The sequence below is a fragment of the Thunnus albacares genome, chromosome 3 (assembly GCF_914725855.1).
Source record: "Thunnus albacares chromosome 3, fThuAlb1.1, whole genome shotgun sequence".
Taxonomy (NCBI): domain Eukaryota; kingdom Metazoa; phylum Chordata; class Actinopteri; order Scombriformes; family Scombridae; genus Thunnus; species Thunnus albacares.
Window position 1 is genome coordinate 10,009,629 of NC_058108.1, and position 14,694 is coordinate 10,024,322.

Consider the following 14,694-nt stretch of genomic DNA (forward strand, 5'->3'; position numbering starts at 1 on the left):
AAACACTGCGGCGCGCCGGGATTATGGCTAACTGCCGTGCGCAAAGGGCGAGCACCGATCATATTTCACTGCACAGAGATGTGTGTCTGTGTGTGTGTGTGTGTGTGTGTGTGTGTTGGGGGGGAGGGTGGGGGACACGAGGAAGAAACGTGGATTGTGGGGGTGGGACTGAGAGAATTTCATGTCTGTATTGTTTGACATAATAGGGCTTCTGAGCCTGTTCGCCAATAAATGCAAAAATACGGTAGATCTCTGCACCCTCCGTCTGTGAAAAATCATCAAAATTCATGTCCTCGTTGCTGCATTGTTATAATACTCATATATATATATATCATTAGGCTGTTGCGAAGATTTATAATGTGTCCTTAGCTGTGGTTCCCAGCCTGGGGTCACGACCCTCCAAAAGTCTAAAGGGTCATAAGATGATTAAAGCAATAAGGAAGAAAAGAATCTTATGCAGAAAATGGTTTTATTCTGATTTTTGTTATATTTTTTGTGAAATCCTGCATACATTCATCTCCTCAGGCATCCTTCAATTGAGACAAATCTGAGAAAAAATATTTGAAATGCACATACCTCATGTTCACATTAAGGTCATAATGTGTAATCAGGGATCCAAGACAAAAAGGTTGGGAACCACAGGTCTTTAACTGCTAGGTAAATTACCTAACAGTAACACAATATTCCCACAATCTAATAATGACTTGCTGTTTGTACTTATTTAGTGGAGTCATATTGTGTCTGTGGCAGTGGAGTTTATTCTTTAATCTGTGTTTTTGCTGTGGTATAATATCTTCACACATCCTGACAATTCACTTTTTACACTCTATGTGTTAAAAAAGTCATTAACACAAACTTTAATATTAGCTTCAAAATATGTCATCAGACTTACATTACAGACATGAAGAACACCTCCTCACAAAGTCAATGTTACTTCAAATATACATCTACAGTGATGATAGTAATAAATATTGTGTGGTGGATTTCATGTGGAGTTATCCTTGGCAATGCCTCAGCAGACAAACTGACGAGCCCTCTGGAAACAACAGAGTCTGAAAAGGCCTTTAGCACTCATCAGAGGCCAGTGTGTTCAGATTTATTGTTATGTGTCCTTCGCAGTCCTCCCAGTGGACAGCACTGTGGCTGAAAGAGTCATGTGGTCCAGCCCTCTATTAAAGTGTCCTTGAGCAAGGCACTGACTCCCTTCCATCTACAGGGCTGCTTCTGACCTCTGACCTTTCTGCAGAAGGGATGCAGGTGTTGCGTAATTTAAAATAGTTGTGCATTGAGCTCAGGCTATTCTGGCAACACAGTGGTCCTCTGTGGTGTCCAATGTGCTGCTTGTGCTGTGGACAGACAGTGAGTACTGATTCTGTTTCATAACCCGACTGATGACACTAACCAGGACCTTCCTGTACTGCTGCCGCAGCAGACAGTAGACAAACGGGTCACTGGAAGCCTTGGCATAGCACAGACATTTGGTGGCAATGCCCCAGTACCGGGGGATGTGCACGGAGGGCAACAACTCCACCAACCTGCAGGAGGAACAGCAAAAGAAGTTAATTTCCATTCTTACGGAAGCCTATTTCTGTCACCAGCTTGTAATTATGAGAAACTCATAATTTTTTTTCTTTCAAACAGCACACATTGGCTTAGCCATTATGTTTGTGTGTTGCAATTTTTACTAGCAGTAAAATATTTTAAACCAATCCTATATACGTTTTAGCATGTTACTTTAAATGCAAATGTGTCAAGTTTCATTCATGTGTTAGCGCCTGGTGGACACAATAATACACTTGTATGCAAACTGTTGCAAAATCCCTGCACAAATGTTGCCCAGGTTCACATTATAATGTTGTTACAGAGGTTTTGAGGCTGTGTTGTTTTATTGTAAAAAAAAAAACCCAAAACATTATGACAGTGCAGTAACTAAAAACATGGCCTGAACCACCTCAACTTGATCTAAAACCTCTCGATGCTCTTTATTTGAGACACAGATAAATAAGACAGAACTAAAACTTTTTTTTTTTATTACGTTTTACTTTTATTATTTTATTGTGTTGAGCTTACTTTATATTTATTGTGCATGGGTTTTGAATGGCTTTGTTTGTTTGTTTTGCTTTGTTTTTATTTTATCCTACATTTTATGTAAGCTTTTTGTGTTTGATTACTTTGTGAAGCACTTTGTAACTATTGTTTTGAAAAGTGCTATACAAATAAAGTTATTATTGTTATTAGTTATTATAACTAGAAACGTCTGGTAGTGTTTCACGTCTGTTGTATTTGAATATAGTGCATGGTATTGAGTCTAGTCCCTGTATATAAGATGTTAATATTCCTCGATGTGTAAAAGGGATTAGGTCAATATAAATCTATTATTGTATCATAGACTCATTTATCATATATCAACAGGAACTGTTATATAGTTTGATTTTCTCCAGGGCCATTATTGTAAAAGCATCATGAGACAGACAAGTCACACCAGTTTGCACAATGCCTTTCATTAAAAAGAAAGATAACTACAGCTATTAGATCAGGCTCGTACCTTGTTATAACATAGGGTGAAAAGCAGAGGAGGAAGGAGCCGATGAAGATGCAAATCTTTTTAGTGGCTCGCTGCCTCCTCTTCTTCTGTTCCGATAGACACCTCTCCTTCACACTGACAGACAGACACACAGAGACAGAGTGACTAATTCATATCTGACATGATAAATAAACATGACAACTAATATATGAATCATTTAAATAATCAGTGTTATAAAATTCATTTTGAACAGAATCTCAATAAGTCAAGAATTTCATTTAGCTTGAAAAACAGGTCAAACTGCAACCGAAACATCTCAGACTTTTGATACTTAAATAGCTCAAAGGTTCCAAGTTTTATGTGCAGTATACTCTACCTGGGGTGAATATCAACCAGCAGAAGCAGAGTCTGCACTGTGATGACATCTATCCTCTTGCAGTGGGACTTCGCCACCCTCAAAACTTTGAGGTACGCGAAGCACAGGACGAGGAGGCAGAGCGCAAAGCTGCTGCAGTGGAACAGCGCAGTGAAGGTCGCATAGGCGGCCAGCTGCGTCCTCTCCTCCCCGGCCAGGTGCACCGTACATGTGGCATAGGTGTGACTGTAACCTCCCCAGTCCATCAGCAGCTGAGTCAGAGAGAAGGTGAGAGACTGCAGCCAGGAGTACCCCACGATCAGAAAAGCATCCCTGTAGCGCATCTTGCTGGAGTAGTTGAGGGGAAACACCACCGCTATCCACCTGTCCATGCTCAGCGCGGCCATGCTCAGCATGGTGTTAATAGTGAGGAAAGTCTCGGCAAAACTGACGGCTTGACAGAACAAGTCCCCGAAGGGCTTTGTGCGTTTGGTTACCCCGAGAAAAGTGGCGGGCATGTTGATGAGAGAGAGGAGGATGTTGGAGAAGGAGAGGTTTAGGACGAAGATTCCGGGCACATGGGACCTTAAGTCGGCGCTCTGGGTGAAACATAACAGCACTGACAAGTTTGTCAACAACGAGACAACAGCTATCACCACGATGGACACTTCCAGTAGGAACTCCGGGATGCTCATCTCTTGAGGCTCGGCTTTATCAGCAGCTGTAGGAAGGATGCTGTGGCGAGTCCGCCATGGTCTCTGGTCGTGCCTTCCACCAGCTGTGACTGATGGTCGTATTCCCAGCGCACATGCCAGAAGCGCTCTGGTGAGCACGAGACACGCGGAGAGAGCTGTCCAGTGTGCTGAAATGCCTCAACAAGTCTTCCTGAAACTGTCAATGCCTGTCAGTGGCATGAGCAGCGTTTGAACCCCATTATATGTCACTTAAACTTCCCAGCTATTAAATTAGTGTTGATCCCCCCACCGCCTCCAGTGTATAATCACAGTTGTTTAGTCCAAAGTGAAAAGCTGTGGAAATGGTGACTTCAGGTTATCAACTGCTCTCTCTATGTTTACTCTCGATCATGCGCACTATCCAGCGCCTCCCTTCTCGCTGGCAATGCCGTGCGCCCCGCACGTGCAGTGGTTAGCTGGCTCATGTGACGCTTTAACAATATTCATGCAAGCAGGAGTTGATATCAAAGATGGGGATGTGATGGTGTTTGCACAGAAATTTCAGGGTTTTTTTAAACTAAAAATGACACTTTGTTTTTGCATAAAACTCCTGAGTGATGGCTGTGAAAATATGACATTGCTTAAGATTTGATAAAAATGTTTTTGTCATGTGTCTGTGTGCATGTGCGTGTTTAAAGAGTGACTTTTTGTATCCTTTCTTTGACATACAATTTATATTGCCTTTAAAAACCTTCCATTGGTTCAACATGAGCACATAGCCACAGTTAAGCTGTGATCACAGGGACAGATTTAGTCCCCCCTCCAAAAAATAAAAAATAAAAAAAAATAAACAAAACATCAGGTGAAGCACAGAGAGGGAGAATCACTCCATCTCCATAGCAACACTAAATCTCTGGTGGCTTCATCACTCTTTGAACTTCATCTTCTTTTGCACTGATTTGTGTTGATCTCCCTCAAATGCCTGTAGGAAACCAATTTGCCACATATACAATTCTTCAAAATATCAGACAGTTAGAATATAAATATATATATATCAGTGTTAGATGTAATCTACATTACAAATGAGGGTTGTTAGAGCTGGGGTGGCCAGGGGGAAGAGAAGGGAAAGAGGGAGGGAAGGATGGAACCTGAGGCTGAAAATGTGACAAAGAGTGGAGGGAGCAGAAAGAAAAATGGGTTAAGGGGAAGGAAGGACATGTGCAGGATGATGGTATTAATCTCTTAAGATATCTATCTTTACCACCTTTTCTAAACGCGGTGGTTAAAATGAGCTTGAAGTAATTTGTGTGTGTGTGTGTGTGTGTGTGTGTGTGTTTTCACCTCTGCAAGCATGCAAGCATGAGTGTGCTAGTGTGTGCGAATGTGTGGGCAGCTTTTTTCCTCACTATTTACACATCATATATGTTTGTCTATGAGGCATGAACGTTGGCTGTGTCGCCTTTCTTCCCAGCAGCTCCCAACATGTTGTTTATCCCTGCTGTCCTCATAGGCTCCATTTACATTCAATCATTAACAGGTTCCTAGAAGATCACATTTACAGTAAGACACCCGATGTACTGCCCTACTATTCTTTTTCATGCACTATCCTCAGTGGAACTGCTGTCCCCCAACTGCTGTTAACTTAATGATTCTCTTGCTGTGAAGGAAAAACCCCTTTGTTGCTAAGAAAGAGAAAGAAAGAGAGAAAAAAAAACAAGGAAGAGAGGGAATGAGAAATCACCCCTCAGCCAGAAGGAACCCTTTTAGTGGTCACATGTTTCCTCTGGGTTCCCAGGGCTGGAGAGGCTGTTATGCAAGCAACAGAATGCTGATGGCAGAAGCACTTAAGAAGTCCTGTTAGAGCAGGCAGGGTCCATCCGACTTCCCCTAAGCCACTGCCCCTGGCTGTATGACTCTATGTATATGCTGAGTGTGTGCACCGTTACATAACATCACAATTCCCACGGTCTGCAACACAGTATGGAGCTCTCTCATCACCTTAACTTCGCAGTTAAGCACGAAAATGATTTTACTCTCTGTCCACCAATCCATGCATCCATTTGTCCTTCCATCCCTCCATCCTCACTGCTGCACGCAAGCCCTCCTGAGGCTTGGTCGCCTGTATTTTAGTAAAGAGTTTAACCAGAAATTCACATTTGAATAAATCCTCATTCTGAGCTTTGTTTGACAACACAGTATACCCCTCTGGGTGCATGCTCTTTAGAAAGACACTTAGTGACTGATTGAAGAGAATCACACCTATTTGGAAGCAGTGACCTTAATCTGCCTGCTTTGTTCAATTAAATTCTACACTCGGAAGACAAGAGCAAGGCATTTTGTGGAGGTGACGGTAGTCTGTCCAGTGATGACGGTGATGGTGATGAGAGAAGAATAAGATGTGATAAAAGATGGGGATGAGAAGATGATATGAGGGAGAGAGAGAGAGAGAAAGAATGGAAACAAATGTCATGGGTGAGTGTTTCTAGAGCGTGGGAGTCTGGGTGTATAAATAGGTCCTAGCCCTGTGAGCTACAAAGCAAACGCTCTGCACAGAAACGCTAACTCACACAGACACTCACATGTCCAGACACACACACATATATACTCACTTTCATCCATGCTGTCTGTCACACTCTCTTTCCCTCCCCGCCTCGCTCTGCCTCTTTATCTCACTCTCAGTCACGTGCAAACAGTATGGGGGCCCGACTGGGGAATGAGCATGTGATGGTGAGAGACACCTTTTGATGATAATATGAATAATACTGGAGTGTAACCACTTTTAGGAGCATTAAAGGAAACATGGGTGATGATGGACACACGGGTTAGGTCAAATATGTGATCAGTTTTAGCCTGCACATCTCAATATGATGAGGATATAAATACCACAAATCACTAATCATGCGAAAATATTGATATCTATGCATGCTGCTGTCCAGTGGTGGAAAACATTTTGAGAAATATTCAGATCCATGACATAAAAGTAGCAATAACTACAATATAAAAATAGTCCTGCATTCAAAAGCTTACTTTAGTACAAGTAATAAAGTATTCATCAGCTAAATGGACTTAAAGTATCAAAAGTAAAAGTAGTCATTTGGCAGCAGAATGGCCCCTGACAGTATTATACATGTATTACTTATTACATGTGATATTATTGGATTATCATTACTGATGCAGTAAGCAACACTTTAGTTGTTGTAGTTGTTCAATGAAGAGGAAAATTGGCCTGAGATTGAACAGAAGGACTGGTTGAATGGTCGAGAGAGAACCAAGGAAATCTTCAATACAGATCCAAGCTGATCTTCAAGTTCAAGGTACAATAGTTTGAAGTCGCACCATCCGTCACTGTCAGAATGAAAATGGGCTCCATGGTAGAAGACCCAGGAAGACCCCACCTCTAAGATGGAGACACAAAAAAGCCAGTCTGGACTTTGCCAAAATACATGTTGACAAGCCACAGTCCCTCTGGGAGAAAGTGGTTTGGACATTCTTTCAGACGGAAACAAAATGAAACAAAATTAGAGCTTTTTTGTAAATCATACCAACCCTATGTTTACAGGAGAAAAAAAATGAAGCCTTCAAAGAGAAGAACACCATGCCGACTGTGAGACATGGAGGAGGCTCAGTATTGTTTTGTGGTTGCTTTGCTGCCTCAGGTCCTGGGTGCCTTGAATCTGTGCAGGTCACAATTATATCAGAAGACTATCAGGCATTTTGGAGCGAAACATACTGCCCAGTGTCAGAAAGCTGTGTCTTAGTCGCAGGTCATGGGTCTTCCAGCAGGATAATGACCTCAAAGAGTGGATGAGAAGAAAATGTTGGACCGTTCTGAAGGGGCCTGCTATGAGTCCTGATCTGAATGCCATTGAACATCTGTGGAAAGAAACTTGCAGTTGAGAGACAACACCCATCAAACCCGAGAGAACTGGAGCAGTTTGCTCAAGAAGAGTGGGCAGGGCTACCAGTGGAGAAGTGGAGAAACCTTATTCAGAGTTACAGAAAGCGCTTGACTGCAGTTATTGCCTCCAATGGCTGTGCTACAAAATATTACATTAAGGGTACCAATATTTTTGGCCATGTCATTTTAATTTGTTTTATTGTATTAAATAATATGTTAAGATGTAAATCGTTTCAGTCATATTTCATGTGAAATAAAGAATGATGGATACCATATACTTCTGTCAGTTTCAACTTAATACAGAGAAAATTTTGTTTTTTAGAAAAAGGTGGAAGGGTACCAGTATTTTCAGCCACGTCTGTATATACTATTAGTTTAATCTATTATAATGTGTCATATTTTATAAGCTGATCATATATTTTGTATGTAAAATCTGCATCTGCAAAGTAACTAATAATTATGTTTGTCTAGTAAATGTAGAGGAATTAACAGAACAATATTTCCCTCTGACATAAAATCACTCTCATCTTTGTCATTTGAACTTTTTGACAGGTAGGAAATCTGGAACCAGCATAGTCATGATTAATCGTGTTCTTGAGACCATCAATATTCATACCTAATTTTATGGAGATCTAGCAATGGCAGAGCAAATATGTGATCAGTGCCTGAAGCCCTACGTCTTTGGCCACCACAAAAACAAGAAGTGCATATATGATTCTTAATGGTATGCTTGTAAGCTTGGTGCTTATTAAGCAGGGTGACCTGAAACAGTGTCTCTTTGTCCTAAAATCTGGAGCCATGGCATGCAGAAAAAAACTGACTTAGCCACCCAAAGGTGAATACTGTTCTCAGCCTGGTCACCCCTCCACCACTGCAATCTGACCTGTAGTTGTAAATATACTTTCCTCTGGACCATACTTTTTACATGAAATCCCCTGATAGGAAACAGACAAAGTGATTGATGCAACAGCCAACAAAATCATCCTTAGATCCCACCATTTGCAGGAAAAAAAAAACATGTCAACATTTCCAATTGCCATCACTTTGAAAGTAGTGTTTTTATTATTGTTTCTGCAAAATCCAAACCTTTAGTCCCATTTTGCAACCAGTGTTTTGAGTTGATAGGCCACTTCCCTAACTGTCTGTTGGGCTCATTTCTGGATTCCTATTGTCTTTGTAATCCAGCATGTGCTTACTGTTTTCAAATATAACAATTCTTGCCCTAGCTCAGACCATTACAGGACATGTGGTTCTCTCCTTTGCAGTTACACAAGATTATAGTTTCTGCTTTTCTTGGCTGGCTTGTTGTTTATTTTCACAAATATGCATTTCAGACGTCTCCACCTCTGCTTTTAAAATGAAAAAAGCAGACTCTCGGATGCTCTATCCTTAAAAAAGTTGCTGGGAAACAAAATTGTTTTGCGACTTACTTCCTGCATACCAGGTATATGACCACCTGGCACCGCATGTCACCAACACCTGTGATGCTTCTTAAGACAGAGGTGGAACTAATGCACAGTCTGTCAGGCTGAACAAATATTCCTAGTCTGTCAGTAAGATATAAAGAACAAAAGCTAAATATTCAAGACTTAAGGAACCTTTTTCAACTACAGTAAAATGCTGATTTCTATGTGTGTGCCAACTTTACCCACAGAATACTGGGCCTCTAGCTTTGGCACAGCATGCATTATTCTCATTAAGAGACTTAGCCGGCTACAGTACAAGGCAATTACTCTGTTTCTTCAAACATTAAATAGACTGCACATGGAGGAGGGGTGATTAAGACTGGTTACACACATAAATACACCCCCACACACACATACAATCGAACACACCAGCCTGCACTTGCAACAATATTGCCTATGCGAGCGTGTGCGCACACACCCACGCAGAGGTCACACGATGAGAAAATGTTACTGAATTATTCAAAATCCCGAGAAATGCCTGAGTAAGACAGAAGGGGAGTTTAGGAGAAGGCTGCAGACTGGATTTATAGAGAAAGAGACACATAGACACAGAGAAAGAGAGAAAGAGAGAGAGGGAGAGGTAAAAAGCATGAGTCAGTAGTCTGCTAGGAAGAGGGAGTTGAGAGACAGAGGAAGGACTCACAGGATTTAGCTATCACTGGAGCCCTGACAAAAGAATTTCTGGGCTCACTTCACTGTGTGACTGTGTGTGTGTGTGTGTGTGTGTGTGTGTGTGTGTGTGTGTGTGTGTGTATCTAAGTGTGTGTGTGATTTCCTCAGCAGGGGGTACATGAGGACATCCGGTCCTGAGGAATTTGTGTAAAACCACAGTGAAGCTTTGGCCTCTCTCTCTGTTTTGAAACTGATTTGCTTAACAGTATTGCCTGGAGCATGACAAAAACACTTTGATCTCAAAGGAATAGTTTCAACATTTTTGGGAAAATATGCTTAGTTGATTTCCTCCCCATTAGGTATGTGAAGATTGATAACACTTTCGTGCTTGTGTGCTGACTATGGAGCTAGAGCCAGCAGGCGATTAGCTTAGCTTAGCATAGCATGAAGACTGCAAGCAGGGGAACAGCTAGACTGACTCTCTATAACACTAAACAAAAGCAAAAATCTGCTTACTAACAACAGCACAAACACATCTAAATGTGACAAGTCGTGGTTTTATGGGCAATTACATGCTGTAACTATTTCTTGATGACTTCCTGGTGTCTTCTGCTACTCGACTCCGGCTGTTGGTTGTCAAGATTCAAAATTCAATACTTTATTGCCATATCAACATGACTGATTGGAATTTGTCTTAGTGAGCTCACATAAACAAAAACAGAAAAAGACAAAAATATTAAAACCACTCACTCATAAAGCAGATAATACATTAAACAAACTACAGAACAGGTAATATCCACCCCATAAAATGATCATAAAAACATAAAACAAATTGGTAAAATAAAATCCAACACAAGAACATGATAAAACACTAGCACCTGTTGGGAAATTAGCAGCAACATCAAACAACCTACTAGATAAGTGCTTCAAGTGCATTAAAAACATCTGCCCTATTGCACAATTATTTGAACCTGCTGAGCAGCCCGCAGTGTTGTTTGGATTGTGAAGGAGGCGGACAGCCACAGGAATGTTCTGGTCTTAACAAGAGACAGCTAGTTCCAGTAATTCCCCGTTAATCTAACAAGATACATTGTTTAATTAGTCAGTTTGTAGGAAGATTCTTTTTTAACATGGGACATAACCAGGCTAGTTGTTTCCCCTTGCTCCCAGTCTTTATGCTAAGCTCAGCTAATCGCCTCCTCCAGCTAAATACTTTACACACAGACATGTGAGTCATACTGATATTCTCATTGAACTCTCTGCAACAAAGCAAATAAAAGCGTATTTCCCAAAATCTCAACCTTGAAACAGTGAGCCAAAACAGTAAAGTTGTGGGTTGCAAAACCAAAACAATAAGCTGAAAAACACTAAAGCTCTGTAGCGCTGTAGGGAACTGCAGAGTTGGCTGATAATTCTCTGTGGGTTTGTCACTAAGAGCGATACTTTTCACACGCAAATGAGGTCATGGGATCCATTGTTGATATAGTAATTATACCTGCTTAAAGTATAGCTAAAATAAAACAAGACTATCAGCCAACAGTAGTCTAGCTAGTCTTGTAAAAAACAATACTGCATGACTTGAATGTCTTTATGTGTGGATTTAATTGGAAAATAACTGTCACAAATTAGATCAGAGTAGATTTGCAAAGTTTACCTGGTGGCTCAGATGTCTAATGTTACAATGCCCTTTCTTGTAACTGTCAGATAATAATTAGGGATACTGAACTGTTATAACATAACAGTTTTCTTACTGGGGAAATTAACGTCAACCATATTCACACCCAGAAATATTAAATGAGAAGTCTTTGTGGAAAAAGGGCACAGTGTCCTCTACACAGTCAACTAGTGCTGATTTTATGCTTCAGCTTTAGGGCCTGAGGACCACAAAGAGACACACTGGAGACTCATTCTTCCGCTGGAAAAAAAAAACAAAACAGAATGACAGGTGTGAACGAGAAAATGGACAAGGTGAGAAAGATGAGATAGACGGAGAGGGGCTGAAAAGGTGAGAAAAGGAACTCTCAGCACCTGTGTTGGCGCATGTAGTGTATGCATGAAGGGGAAAAAAGTGAAAAAGTTAAACACTTTTTTAATTTTAATGTTCCTACTTTGTCCCTCTTTTTTTACTATAATCAGCCCTTCCTCTCTTTTTTGACAGAAACCTGCTGCGGACGGACTGAAAGGACAAAAGTCAAGACAGACGCAAAACAAGAGAGAAGACATCCACTGTCTCACTTCAAGTTCAAAACAACTTTGAAATGACTGCGGAGACTTTCCAGAGGAAAAATCAGTAAAAACAGATCGTACTTTCCCGGGAATGCCTGGAATTCCAGCCCTTATTAAAACCTTCAGAAAATGATGTGGCCTTTCGAGAGTGGTCATTTTGAAAGTGAAAATGTACTAAACCGTTGAGAGTTATATTCTATGCATATACATGGGCTACCTTTGCAAGTACAGCTTTGCACTTGAATGTGCCATAAATTATTTTATTACACTTCAGGAGGGGGGCACAGTATAGATTCCTGGCAGAGTACTTAACACAACAACATATGGATCTGCTTAGCTTTAGCTAATTGTCCAGTTGTGGAGCCACATTGTTAGAGAGATGTTGCCTTTGGTTGCATTATACTGTATGCTATGGTTGTGTGTGTGTTTGGGTGCGTGTGTAAAAAGACTGGTTTTCCTTGTTCTCACTTTCTTCTCTTCTCTTCTCTTCTCTTCTCTTCTCTTCTCTTCTCTTCTCTTCTCTTCTCTTCTCTTCTCTTCTCTTCTCTTCTCTTCTCTTCTCTTCTCTTCTCTTCTCTTCTCTTCTCTTCTCTTCGCTCCTCTTCTCACATTAAGTAACAGTACTTCTGGTCAGTGAGGCAGTGACTCATAGCCTACAGTAAGAGTTAGATGCCAGACAGATGGAAGTAGTTAGGGCTTGTACTACTGTAATGCCACAGTTTAACAGGGTTTTTCTTTTTTTTTTAATTGAGTCCAATCTGTCTATAGCTCTGCTGCCATGCCAGATGCCCGAGCCTGCAGTCTGTTCCTCCAAACTTCCTCCAACTCACAACTTTACTGTGAACGTATCCTCTTTAGCTCCTTTCCATATGAGAACACAAATGTACACACACACATCCGAAACAGTGGTGCTCAGCTTAGTGTCCTCTAATGGCACATGCTTCCCTCCCAGGTTAATTTGAGTGCTGCATATGAAAAATGCATGTGTGTGTGTGTATGTGGGTTTGTTGGCAAGCAACAAAGAGGTGATGTTGATTAGCATCCATTAAGTGCTGTGATGGCAGTCAGAATGTCACCAGGCTCTGGGGTCGCTGATGACTCACTGTTTGACATTATATGGGATTATATGGCATTATCATTGAACCCCTCTATGAATGTCTGTTAGTCTTTATCTCCCTCTATGAATAATTAACAAAGCGTCACGAGCAACAGCATTAATTTCCCTTGAACACATGACTGACCTGGTTGTCCATTATTCCCTATAGCTGCCTTTACTGGAGGTCGAAGGTCGCTGGATCCTCCTAGGGGTCAAAAGCGTGGGTAGGCTCTTACAGTATTACAGGGAGGAAAAATAGGAATGAAACTCTAGTTCAGGAACATTCAGAAGAGAGAAAAAGACATAAGAGGGGAGATGAAAAGTGGATATGAAAAATAAGGTTGGATAAAAACCAGATGGAAAACAAAAATAGATTTGAAGTGAAGACAGACCCTCTCTGTATCACTAAATATTTGTTTCTAAATGTGCAACAATCAAAGTTAAAGTTCTGGGGAAAAAACATCCTTAGTTATTGTTTATTATGTATTCGGCTTTATAAGAACTGTGGGGGTGTGATTTGATCAGATTTGACTGACGGTGGCCTGGCAACATCAGCAAACAACCCCACAGCTGTCGTCATATCTTGATACAAACATTGCTAAATCCTAATTGGTACATGGAAACACGTGTCATCAACTTTTTCCAGCTGGGGTCCTCTCAACTACAGCACAGATAAAAAACATAAAGACAGAAATCTCTCATGTAAAATGACAAAAACTGTTCTGACCCTTATGAACTGCAGAAAATTTTGTCTTCATGTGGGACTTCATCACTTCCAGTAAGAGGCTGATTTAGAAAATAAGCTTTTAGGGTCTTTAACACACCACATAGCAGAGTGTACATGTTCTTCCTAGTCAAAAAACTGAGCAAACTTCTTACAGGGGGAAAATACAATCCCAAAACAAGCCAATATACAGCATGGTTTTATAATTCAAGGTAATTCTAGTGACAAGTCTCTCCAAGCCTACAAAGTCATACCCTAAATCTCCAGTAATGTCTGGATATTAGTTACCTCTAATCTAGAAATTTGTTTTTTAAGCTCTTAGTTTGGTGAATAAGGTAAATACTGGTCACTACAGCATTGAATGTGTAATTTCATGGAATTCCTAAAATTGTTTGTTATTCCACAGGATAATCAGCACATCTAACACTAACAGCATAATTACGATCATCTATCCAGTGAGCAACACATACAGTAGGTCCATGCAACACAAAAAAAACCTTGTATTACATAGACTCATGTTTGTAGATCACATAAGAAGTCTTATAGTTCATGAACTGTTCAGTCTGTTAATAGTGCCAGGAACAGGGTTATCTACAAGATTTTCTGTAGAGATGTGACAGCAACAGTAAAGATTTGTGGAGACACTCCTTATAAATATGTAGCTGTGCCCTCTACTTAAGCTTGAACATTATCCAATCAGAAACCAGAGCTATCTATAGCCTGCTGCAGGAGCTATAACTTCTCATATACAATAGTCCTTTAATCTGAGCATCTGAGCAGTTTGCCACGTCAGGGGGAACTTTTTTATACCTAACACGCCATCTACTGGCCTATTTGGGAATTATAAATAGTCTTTATTGCAAAGACTTGACTCCATTCGGCCTCTAGATGGTGATACATTCATTGATCCAAGGACTGAACAGGAGCTGAACTCTTCAACAATGCAAGCAAGCTGGCCTTATGGAAAATGTTGCTTATATGTTGCACTTCAGATCAATGTATTTAGTTTGGTTACAGAAACCTGCGGTCTTTGTGGTTTAATTTAACAGAGATGCTTTGATTCAGTCTGAGCTCAGGGACGGTTTCAGTGTGGAGATTTGTTTCGGTAAGAACAAACAG

At 40.8% G+C, this 14,694-nt stretch overlaps 1 protein-coding gene across 1 annotated transcript; it reads right to left on the reverse strand.

Moving 5' to 3' along the window:
• Positions 1-168: 168 nt before the first annotated feature.
• On the reverse strand, positions 169-3,738 carry gpr78a (G protein-coupled receptor 78a). Its single transcript, XM_044345600.1, has 3 exons — positions 2,901-3,738; positions 2,546-2,659; positions 169-1,535 (listed from the first exon to the last, which is right to left on the reverse strand). Exons 1-3 carry the CDS (start codon positions 3,572-3,574, stop codon positions 1,292-1,294), a joined length of 1,032 nt encoding a protein of 343 aa, XP_044201535.1. The 5' UTR covers positions 3,575-3,738; the 3' UTR covers positions 169-1,291.
• Positions 3,739-14,694: the final 10,956 nt, after the last annotated feature.